The sequence below is a fragment of the Drosophila mauritiana genome, chromosome X (genome assembly GCF_004382145.1).
Source record: "Drosophila mauritiana strain mau12 chromosome X, ASM438214v1, whole genome shotgun sequence".
NCBI classification, from domain to species: Eukaryota; Metazoa; Arthropoda; class Insecta; order Diptera; family Drosophilidae; genus Drosophila; species Drosophila mauritiana.
Window position 1 is genome coordinate 22533586 of NC_046672.1, and position 12337 is coordinate 22545922.

Here is a 12337-nt window from a genome sequence, read left to right on the forward strand (position 1 = left end):
TGATGCGCGAAACGACAGGTGCCAAAAAGCGGTCGAAGGCTTGGAGGACGGAAACAAAATCAGCTACAGGAAACCCACACACGGGCCTGTCTGTGCCCGTGCGCACACACTGGCGGAGAAATGACTAACATAATATGCCAATATATCTGTCAAAATATTCGTTGTAGGCGAGGGAGGCTGCTGTCCGTCTCCAAAAGAAATGCATTAGGAAAATATAGAATTTGCCCGCAGCAGCGAAACTCCTCGACTTCCCCCGTCTTATTTCCCATTTCTTTGGTGGCTCCTTGTCGAAAATGTCCTCAGTGATCATATGCAAAAGGCATGTTAACATGGCGAATAAAATAATGTGCGCCTGCATCTGTGTGTTTGCCTAACGAGCTGCATTAGTTGCTGATTGCAGTAGCTGAGCTGTGTTGACAGATGCTGGTGGAGGGGGGCGGAACACGGGGGAGGCAGTGGCAGTGGCGCCTGGGAAATACGAATCTTGCATCTGGCACCTCACCACCTGGATTCAGTCGCCCCCTCCAACTTTAAATTTAAATCCCAAATGTACCAGCACCCGATGTAAGTCCTCACATGCTTAGTGCGAGGTTTGGTTTTTTCATTTATCTGTTAATTGCGCTGGTATGTTACTATTAGTGCATTGTATGGATTCATCGCTTCTAAATAAATAAATAATAATAAAAAAAAACTAGCACCCGCACTAAGCACACACGCGCCATCTGGCGACCGGCAGAATGCCTTGCATATCGTTTCTCCACTGCATACTTTAAGGCTGCGAGTGTTAGTCTAGCGAGACAAATAATTGCGACGACTAGTTGCTAGCACTGTGTTTCATAAAAGAAATTACTTTGATTTCTACGAAAATATGCACCAAAAATCCTTGAAGCAAAAATTTAGAGATACAGGACTTTAAACTGCGAAGGACATTGTTTATTGCCACATTTTTTAACTTTGAACTTTAAGGACAGACAAGCAGACCATTAGTTAGCACATTTTTGAAAACTGTAGGCAAGTGCAATTATAAGGGTTTTCTTACCAAACCAATTAAATGACCATATTTTAAAACCTGTATAAACTTTTTGCGATCGTAATCCACCCTTTTTTTTTGTCTAATGCTTATTCTTGTATTTCAATTTTATTAGTGTAGTTGCACTTAATGCTTTTAAGGAATTGATAGGTGTGGAAATATCTATTCCAACGACAGTTCTGTCTTAGCTATTGCGTAATGATTTTGTATAGACAATTGTTCAACGACATTCGGAGACAAGAGAAAACAGACCATTTGAATTTTAAATAAAAACCCCCGTCTTTTGTAATAATTGGATAAATGAAAAAGCATCGCAGTTGCCCGGACTATTAAAATCTAAATAACTGTAAAATGCTTTTCATACTCTTGGGAAAAGGGAATGGGGGAGCCTGCGTATGCACACTGAGCCAATATGTAATGATATGGGGAAAAAAGAAAATGTTTTTTTTTTACTCAATGCTTACGATATTTTGTGTTGTCGATAATCATAGTATCCCGCTTACAGAAGTTGTTTAAAATAAAGACATCCCCAACTATTTAACACTTGGATACTAAATGACAACTTCAATTGTATTATAAAAGAATATATATTATGTTTAAGGCTGTGCTATATCTTGGACGAATTTATGGAGCAGTGTGCGTGGTAAAAGAAAACTTTTGTTTATTTAAATATTAAGCAGGAAGGCACACACACAATCACACAATCACACAGGCACTTAAGCGCTTGCAAGTTGAGTCTGCATGCTTGCAAGTGTTCGTATCTGTGTGTGCATAAAATATAAATGAAACGGGCCTAATGCTTTGCAATACAATGTTTCAAAGTGTTGTGCAGCATTTTAGTTTTCAATGCCTGGGCCTTTATGCAAAGTAAAACAACCACTCACACACCCGTGCATTTACGTGCACCTAAACACAAGTACAGTGCTGGAAATATGTTATAACCCCGTCTTGCCATTTTGTTTTTCCTAAATCTAATTGTTAAGTTAAGGTATAGTACAAAGAGCCTTAACTAGATTATATTTGAAAGTTATTTGGGAATGTTTAAAAGCTTAAGAAGTTTACTTATTTGATATTATAAAATAATGTTGTTTTTTGTGCGTTCCCTAAACTGAGTTTTTCTTTGGCGCTAATTTTTTTTAAGTTCTTTACTGTTTAAGATATAGACGTAACTATTTATCAGGATTAAAATCTTTGATATTATCCGAAAATTTGTTCCTAGTGTATCTTCCCCAACTGGTACAGCAACAGCGCATTCATCATACATATGTACATATTTTTTCAGTGTACATATTTGTGTTTGTATTTAGCAGTGGAGGCATTAGCCATTGTCTGTTGAACAAACCAGCCACGCCTTTTAGGAAACCGCCCACCCTTTGGCCCCCCCTGAAGCCACCAAAGTCCATACCCATGGGCAGTGAACTGAAGCTTCACAATCTGCTCAATGAATCTCAATAAGTTTGTCATGGCTCTATGGCTAATGCATGAGTGTGTCATTGCCAGGGTGTGGGTGTGGTTAGCGTGGGGTGGGGTGCGTATCTGTGTTTGCTTTGCATTTGTGTGCGTGTGCGAAATCAAGCGGTAATTGGTTCTTCGCCTGCCATTTCCACTGCCAACGGTTCGCCTGCGCGGTTGTTTATATAATTGAAACTAACACAAATAAAGTGCAAAAGCTTTCTGATTATGGGTATTTGCGCCTGCCGCACAATAAGGCAAATGCCGGCATTACCTCCAACGCTTTCCACCGCTTTTCCATTTCCCCAAGGCAGAAATTCTGCCAGTGGCAACCGCTTCAAGGATGCACACCTCGGGGACAATGGGTCTGAACTAGGTTTTTTCCTAATCAAAATGTGAGACTGGCAGCAATACCATTGCATGACACTGCTGGCCACTGAATTATACAACTTATGTTAGTTAGACATCTGAATCAAAGCTAAGCTGGGTCTAACCAGTATAAATGATACATACCAACATTTCATACCCGTTTTAGAACAAAATGCTTTATTCTTGGCCATCGCAATACGATTTAAATGATTAGAATGGTTCATGGGAATGGTTCCAGAACTAAAGAAGAAACAAATATATTTCGAATGATGATCTCGGAAATGGCATATGTTTATGGGTCAACCAATGCATTGCAATGGATGGATTGCATTAACATAAACTGGACATAATGGGATGAGCATAAGCTCTTAACTATGTACATATATCCCATATGTTTTTGACAATGCAACCCATAACAAAATTGCGTTTTCAGCATGCATCCACCCTTATTTGCCCACTGTGCGGCAAGCACAAAAGCCAAGAGTGCGTGTGTGCTTGATTACTGGCGTAAGCTCGTGTGCGTTTGCTTACTTAAGCTGCTGTTAACTTAAGTATAACAATGATAAGGATAACGTCGGGCATTTAGTTACCTACCCCTGCTTTCAACACGTGTTTGCACCTTATTTATTTGCCACTTTGCCTCCGCTTCCATGGACCTGAGTTTGAGCCACTTGCTCGGCATTTTAGCTAAGTAATTGGAATGGCTAAGATTGGGCTCTGGTACCAGATAGATAGATATTTGCCGAAGGCAGTGAGTATATCTCCTCCTGTCTAAGTCTTAAGTCAGCTCATTTCCTAAATGCTCACTAATCATCCAAACTACCGGCATTCAAAGACGACCGCCCTAGCACTGCATCTCAATTAGTGGCAATAAATTCAAGTTTCATTTATGGTAGGTGCGAAGCACAGTTTTGAATTTCATATGCGAATGCTGGCAAGACAACTGATTTTTGGCATCTGCACTTGTCTCTGCCATTTGCAGACTTGCGAAATTCTAAAGGGGTTATTACAATTATTTGACATCAATTAACCCATAGCGTCATCCCTCCCTCTCTGTATCTATACACTTTAAGAGGCCTCTTAACCCCAGATCACTTGGAGCATTTGCAGTCATTACTTTCGTGGCTGGCGTTTTTTCAGCATAAAAGCTGTTCAAGGAAAAGTACAGCAAAAAGTTGAAAAGCGGCTGAAAATGGGTGGAATACGTGGTGGTAACAAGCATGTTGAGCCGCCTGTGTTTTATGTAATTTTGGTGGAAAACCAAAGCCCAGCAATCACATAATGCGTCGTCGCACTCATTCGTTTTTCGTTGTCCGGCCGGAAGGGCACACGGCCCCTTTTCTCTGGCCACATGTCATAAATAAGCCGTGCAGCTTGCAGGACCTTGTTTGCCACCAAATTTTCCCAGCGCTTCCCCCGTTTTCCTCGCGCTTTCCTCAATTTTCTGTCCACAATCCTTGCTCGCACTTTGAATCCCAGGGCTCTCGCATTGAACGAGCGAATTCAATTTAACGAGAAATTGCAACAATCAACGCTGCTCCTGTGTCCTGCGTCCCGCGTCCCGCGTCATCCACGCCACCCACCAAGAATATGCCATTCGCTCTCATCCCTGCATTGTTATGCCCCCTACGCCACACCCCTCCATACATCCTGCGGACAGTCGACGGGCAGGGAATGCAAAAAATGGTCAAAAAAGCAACGAACAAAAACACAAATGTCCAGACAATGGCAAGGATTCCGAGCAACAGGAGCCGCAAAAACAACAAGCCGAACATGAGAGGGACGGCCTGAGGTAGCGGAATGAGGGGGATAAGGGAGACAGAGAATGAGACGGGCGGAAGTGGCAGGGACGGACTGCAAGAGGCACAAAAAAATTGGGGCCAGAAAAAGGCAGCGTGTGCCAACAATGTAATTTTGACGCTTGATCTCGGCGGACACACATGCACCTATACACAGAGAGAAATTAATCAAACTCTGCTGTCGGTCCTGTAGGTAGGATATTATGCAAGGCATTTTAATTTTAGAACTTATTCCCTATGATATAAAGCAAATTATTTCTAAAAACAATTTAATCCCCCCTCTTTTCAAATCATAATCATAATAGAGGAGTTTCCTGTAGGTTTAGTTTTGAGAAGGAGAAGAGTTCATTGAAATATTGGTTAAATCAAATCAAGCGTGAGAACGGAAATACTAAGCTTAAGCATTTATGCCTCTTCAATTATAATTTTAAGGCATTGTGTTCTTCAAAGTCACATCTTGTACTCGCAGGGGAGTTTTGTTATAAATTATAATACAAATAAATTGTTTTGTACATAGTTGCAGTGTACGTTCATATGAAAAGCAACTGCAAAATGGTAGATGGAAAACGCGTTGATTTCACAGAACAGCGAAAAAACTATGCTAGATAATGCACACCGAGGAATTCGCTGCCCGCAGCCCCCAAAAAATGTAGAATTTGGTAAATTGGGGTGTACGAACCATTAAATGCCCTACCAATTGTACCTACCAGCTCATTGACTCAATGTTTTTCTTAGGAAAGTCCACTTGCGTCATATACATAGTTCCTATATGTGCATAAGTACTATAAAACTCAGTGATATGGCATTCTCAGTAAAGTAATTTGAATAGACCTAATACGCTCAAATTACAACGATTTTACTGGCTTAGCAAGCGGCGGCCAACACACTTTAAAAATATAAGCGGGCTTGGATTGTATAGAGTAAGTACCCGGAGAAAAGGAAGCACGCCTGACCACTTATGTGTGGGTCAGTGCTTCTCTGTGTTGGTCTGTTGGTCTGTTGGTCTGTGCGTGTTTGTTTGGAGGTTTTGCATCCTTTTTTGGTTCGTTTTTCACGCGTTTTTCGTGCGACTTTCGCGTGGTGCATTATTACTACCGAATCGCCAGCAGTTTCTACACTCCTACCCACAAAGCCTCATAATATTTCATGGCTGTTGCAGATTGTTGACATTTTGGCTGCTCTGCACCTCCAGGCCGTGTCCCGTTCGGTTTTTTCGAATTTTTTCTATCCCGGAGTTGCTGTAGTTAGTTGTTTCGATTATGCGGCAAACAGGGGGAGTGTTCAGAGGAGTGGGGTCTTTCACAAAGCAGCCATTGCAGCGGATGCAAACAAACCCGGCCAAAAGCGCCAGCAAAATGTTGGCATAGGGGTGGGATCTTATGAGTTTTAGGTTGAGTGGGGTCCCGGAACTCCATGCAAACCAGAGGAGGGTCCAGGGGTTAGCTGCGTCCGCAGTCGCGTGCAAACAGGACAAAACGCGCATCTGTCGCAGTGTCCATCATCATCATCCTCATCAACTCCATCACCGCCAGAGCATCCTCATCAGGACATTGCAACGGATATGTCCATTGTTTTGATGTGAGTTTTGGTTTACTCGCAAAGTGGGCGACGGGGTTTTCCGGGGCACAAGCCAGAGGTTCAGAGGAGCCTCTAAACGCTTTAGTAGAAACCTACCTTCAGGGCAATCATCTTTTATATTTAGATTCTGTAAAAGGCTAATAAGTAATAATAATAATAATAATAATATTATGCTGTACGGTATGCCACATTTCAGTATCGTGAACATACTTTGGTGAATACGTATTGATCCCAGTAGCTCCTCAGTGAACCATCGAAACTTAATAATGCCGTTTCGTTCCGTTTCACACTCCCATACTACATTCCGACTGTAAAGCTGAGGTCTTTAGATTTGAAGTAAGTCTAAAAAGAACAGCTGCAAGGAACAGCCCTTCAAATGTGCGCCGCCGTCTGCGTGATGGTCACGGTGCCCACGGAAGCCGAGGAACTGAAACTGTACCCCAAGCCGCTGGTTGACACATCATATTGCTCCAGCTGCGGTGGTCGGGTAAGGAGCAGGTGCTCTGAGGCACCCAGTGAGGTGTGCGAACGGTGTTGGCGCTTGAGTCAAATAGCCGGGAGCAGTGTGCTTAGCGAGGGCGTTCCAAAGGCGTACAGCTCTACGGCAGCTCCTATGTCCCAGAGCAGGGCCCTGCAGCTGCCCAATCTTAAGGGGGATGCCTCTTTGGAGAAGCTGCTGCGGGCCATTGCCAAAGAGCTGCGATTGGAGAACGTCTTTTGGACGCACGACATCAGCGGGAGGCAGGTGCAGGCACGCTTCGACCTCCTGCAGGACGAGCGGTACGAGAGACTGCTGTGCACGCTGCAAGATTGGGGCGTCGGTGATCGACCCGGCACCCATGTGTCTGCCCTCACCTGCCTGGAAACCCGGGCTAAGCCCGTCCTGCAGGTCCCCAGACAAGACCATGACAATTTCGTTGATCAGCATCAGGAACAGGGCCAGGGTCACGGCCAGGGCTGGCAGAGCTTCATGGACTCGGTAAGATGTAGGCTAAATGTCAACCAGGTGGTGCGCCAGGTTCGGCGGGATGCCACTTTAACCTTTGACTTCGTGGTGCTGCTCATGGCTGCCGCTCTGCTATCGTGCGTGGGTCTGGTCGAGAATAGCTTTCTGTTTCTCTCCAGCTCCATGCTGATTTCCCCCTTGATGGGCCCCATCATAGCGGCCATATTCGGTTCAGTGATCGGCGATCGGGACCTGCGGTGGTTGGGTCTGAAGAACGAACTCCTGGGTATAGCTGCGTCTGTGGCTATTGGATTCTTCTTTGGCGCCATGGTCTGTGGTTTCGGTCACTTTTTCGCGATTTCCAAGGGTCTCACGGAGGAAATCGTCTCACGGTGCGACACGCACTCCCTTGCCATCGGAGTATGCACCGCCCTGGCTTCGGGAGCGGCGGGCGCCATAGCGGTTTTGGGTGGCAATACGGGGTCCCTGGTGGGCGTGGCCATCTCAGCCTCCCTGCTGCCACCTGCTGTTAATGCCGGACTTCTGTGGGCCCTGGCCGTCGGAGTTCACGTACTGCCGGACGACCATGAGCCCCTGGCCAGCCTGGTGAAGCACAGGTCGTACTCCTCCCAGCTTTCCATTGAGCTACTAGTTTGTGCAGTTGTCAGCATGGCCCTCACCCTCCTTAACATAATTTGCGTTTGGCTGATGGGAGTGGTGGTTTTGAGGATTAAGGAGGTGGCTCCAGCGGTTCAGCGGCACCAGAAGTTTTGGCGTCATGACGTCCGCACAGCACGCGAGGTGGCGCTAGATCCAGCCCTACAGAGCGCCATAGATCGCCTGGACAAGTCGCAACTGGATTCGGACGCGGCACACTACCAGCGCGTCTGGTCGCCAGGGCTCGGTCGTCAGACCGCCTCGCACACAGGAATTGGGAGCTATGACATTAACCTGTCCTGCAGCAAGGATCAGCCGAACAACTTTCACACCGTGCATGGCTTCCAGGAGTTCTGCATCACGCTGCATCGACTAAAGTCTGCACCCAAGGTCGTCCCACCACCGAGTATAATGGAGCTGTTTACGCGCGAGGCTCCAAACTCCGACCAGACCAAGACTGGGGGCAGTGTCTTCAGCAGCTGCCGTAGTCTGCCGAACCATCGCGTCTGGCCAGATGGACCATCCAGTGACATGAGTATCCAAGGTCTGATCTTTGGTGCAGCCAAGAGCGGGGAACCTGGACCCGCTGTCCCTACAGCAGCGAGTTCAAACAGGGAACGCGAAAAGATGAATGTCCACTGGCAGGAGGAGGAACTACAGGAGGACCTCGTCCTAAGAAGGGAGATCCTGAACAGCAGGGAGAGCAGTCCGCTCAGAAGACCCGGACATGTTCTGATACCCCTGCCCAGGCTAGAAGGCACTTTCTTGGTGGATCGGCCTCTGAGCCTGTTGACCTACGGCAGGTCAGAGGGAGCGAGCCCCGGGGAAAAGCAAGACGAGTTCCAGGCTTAGCAATGTGCTCAGCCCCAAGTCATAGCCTTGAACCTAACACCACCAGGCACCAGCCACCAGACACCATCAAGAGGTCCGCAAACATCCAAGATGAAGCCTCGAGCTTCGTGTCCAGCTTTGATTACTTGCCGATCCGGCGGCAGTGTCCTTGTTTGCCAACCACTTCAAGCCGCAAGCTCTGGCGGTCGTGAAATATCAAAAAAGTTGTTTATACTATGAACTATATATAAAGCAAAGAACAAAATGGTAACAACCATGGATGGAAAAAAATACATAGAAGCCTCAACAGCACACAAAGCTGGTGCTGCGATGCAGTCCAGTCCAGTGGAACCAGTTAATTGCCTAATCCCAACAGGTGAACTACCTTATAAAATAAAATGCTTTTACCCGTCAAATCTCAAAAAGATTCGTTTCAAACAACTAGCCTTTTAATGTTATGTAACCGCTATGTAGCGGTGGAGAACAGTCTCGGAAAACGTCACTTATTATTTATTTGCTTTTTAATTGTTTAGTGTTTATGCATTGATCTTTCCGTCAGAAACAGTTGTTTTATTTAATCAAAAGATGGCGACACCGATGTCTCAACACTATCGCCAAGTTACCACCACACCACTCACTACAATGGGGACCTTGTCCTTTTGCAAGCTGAATTCCACTTTGTCCAGGTCCGGCATTTTTATAGCCTTAACTTGGCCAAGTGAAGCTGCCGAATGAAGACTGCCTCGCTTAATTCACTTACCACTGCCAAGTGAAGCCAACCAAGTCAATAGATATCGAGCTGCTTCTGCTTTTTTCCTCCTTTTGCAGATACTCACTTAACAAGTATTTAATCCACATCATGGATTTAAAGAACACATTTTTTGTAGCATGTAAAAAATTCGATTTTACGTAAAACCATCCGATTTTTGTCTTAGGAAAATTCGGGAAGCAAACGTTTCAGGAACCTTATTAATTCGTTAAATTCGACTTTATCTTGTCGATTCTATAACGTTTTGAAATCCAGCATAAAAATCATTCTCGCCCTAAAAAGTTTATTTTTATGGAAAAATTTGTTCTTCCCCCTTTTTAATTTTCCTTGGTTTGTAGGTATTTATTATTAACGGTATCATTTTAGGACCACAGTTTATGTGCATTTTTTTACTTAGTTAACTTAATTATATAGTTATAAGATGGGATTTTCCATGGCATCATCTTATGCGTGTTTCCTTCGAACTCGAGTATTTCATTCTATTCTCATGATTGTTCTATCGTTCGTTTCATTTTGTGGGCCTTTCAAGTGTTATTATCCTGGCCGTGTGTCCTTCTCAGATGCGCCCATCTCAGTCGAACGTCCAATAGATGGGAACAACAATTACGTGTTGCGCTTTCATTGCGGCCAGCTCGTTTGGTTTCCCTCTCTCTTCTATGTTATGCATCCTTTGGAGAGGATACAACGGACTCGGGACAAGTGCGAAAAAAGGATACGAGCCACGTGATATTGCCCTTTGATGTGCTCCTTGCTCCTGCCGTTGTTGTTTTTCTCTAATGTTTATTTGTCATTTTTGCGCCTGTTGTGTGCCATTTCACCTATCCTTGATCCTTTTCCGTCGCTTCTCGGCTCTCGCTTCCTGTCCGCCAGTTTGGCGATTGTCCTGTTTGGCCAGCACAGGTGCGACATTTGGCATGTCCACGCAATTAGCGCCCTTTTCCGGTCCGCTTTCCGCAGTCCATTGTCCATACCTACACCCACCCATACGTTTCTGCAGCCCTCGATTAACTCGTTTTCCCCAGCCAGCCTCTAACGAGGTCGCATTTGTCCGGCCATCGAAAGGCGGACAAGGCAAAACACACCAATATGCACTTCAAAAAATTCCACTGGATTCTTTTCGTACTCGTGTGTCGGAGATCGAAGCCACAGAAGCTGGGCGTGACTATTTAACAAAAATATCAAATAATCCTGATGTGTTGTAAAGATATATTGAAAAGTAGATATCACTATGAGCTGTAAATTTCAAACCAAATAGAGGGCTCCATATTATCACAATATCAGTGGTTTGCCACTCTTAACTACCCAAAGGTTTTTCTCAGTGAGTGTACTCGGGCATAAGGTGCATGTTGAAATGAATATTCTCCGTGTAATTTTATTATGGATGTGAGCACTCACGCACTCATATAGACCGTCTTAATAGATGTGTTAAAGGGTTATAAGGTCGAAACATGCACTACATGAAATACATATTTATTTATATAATATATTTTTATTTATTTATTTCCATTTGTGGAAGATATGCTATGCAGCATTCAGTGATTAGTGCTCAACAGTACTTTTGATCTTGGGCTTCATCAACTGTGATTTGATTATTCTATCATTTTGCTCACTTTCTTTCTAAGCCTGCTTTGATCAGCACTTTGTGCTTATGTGTCAAACGAAATATTTAGCATAATTATTTATAGTTTCAATTATCACTCCCGACGAGCTGGTGCTTTTATCGCCCCAAACAAAAGGTGTAGAAGCCAAAAGACAGGAAAAAGTTGAACAGGCCAGGAAAAATAAGGAAAATATGCTGTGGAGCGGAGGGAATTTGCGGGCGCAGCTGACGGTCTCACGGAGTTAGGCAAGGCAAAACATTTAATATCTGATGGGGCAGGAGCTGGTCGTGACTTTGATCATGTTGTGCACTGCACTGCCCCACCGGAATCAGAAGAGCGGGATATCTGACACTGTAAAAACTTGAGGAAAGTGATTGTTACCCGACTCTGAGCTGGCTCCAAGCTTATGTGTATAACTACGAGTATTCTAAGTCACTGTTCTGATTTAGAGCATGTGCATGGTATGTCTCAAGGAGCTGGGGATTTTTCTGAGTGCTTTTATTTTGCTTGCCTTGGGGCAGTCTTAGTGCCTTAAGTAGTTGCACCTTTGGCCACTCCAAGCCACAAGAAATCCAGTGCCAGGGGGCCAGTGGGAAAGTGGAAGGGACTGGAGTACAATCAAGTGGAGTGGCTGCCAGTGGAGTGGACTGGATTGTTGTACTGCTGTGTTCTGGTTTTATTTTCACTTTTTTCGTATACTTCGGACACTGCTGCCGGATTACTGAGCACACGCTTAGTGCCTATTATTTATGGACTCTTGAAACTGCAGCAGCTGCTGTGGCAGCCACAGAAGCCATTGCCACGGCCACGGTCAATTGATTTCTGGATTCTTCGTCCTCCGTCCATTGTCCGGCATTCTTTGTGCGGCTAAATACAGATACCTTGCCATAGTAACAGCAACAAAACATCAATATTACTTCGTCTTTGGTTCGACAATCAGGTGCTGTGGAGCTTCCTGCTGACCATGTTAATGTAAGAAGCAAGAGCTCACTTTATGGTCAACTGCCTCTCTCAATTTTACCCTTGCAAGGGTAACCAAGGCCTTGGTTGGGATTACATTTTCGGTCATCTATTAAGGCATAGGGATCGTGAATTTACAGCTTACTAGACTGGCTTTTGTATACAACTCTTTATACCCGTTACTCGTAGAGTAAAAGTGCATACTAGGTTCGTTGAAAAGGATGTAACAGGCTGAAGGAAGCAGTTCCGACTATATAAAGTATATATATTTTTGATCAGGATCAATAGCCGAGTCGAACTGGCCATGTTAAGATCTGTCCGTAAGAACGTCGAGATCTCAGGAAA

At 44.7% G+C, this 12337-nt stretch overlaps 2 protein-coding genes across 3 annotated transcripts in view; one reads left to right on the plus strand and one right to left on the minus strand.

Moving 5' to 3' along the window:
- LOC117147781 (chaoptin) overlaps positions 1-12337 on the minus strand; it is a 197148-nt gene that overhangs the window by 57032 nt on the left and 127779 nt on the right. The window lies entirely within an intron of this gene.
- LOC117147784 lies at positions 6538-9023 on the plus strand. Its single transcript, XM_033314827.1, has one exon. It carries the CDS (start codon positions 6605-6607, stop codon positions 8681-8683), a length of 2079 nt encoding a protein of 692 aa, XP_033170718.1. The 5' UTR covers positions 6538-6604; the 3' UTR covers positions 8684-9023.

Bases quoted from the DNA above. Each gene is read 5' to 3' on its own strand.
- LOC117147784 (XM_033314827.1), top strand. From the start codon at position 6,605: ATGTGCGCCGCCGTCTGCGTGATGGTCACGGTGCCCACGGAAGCCGAG.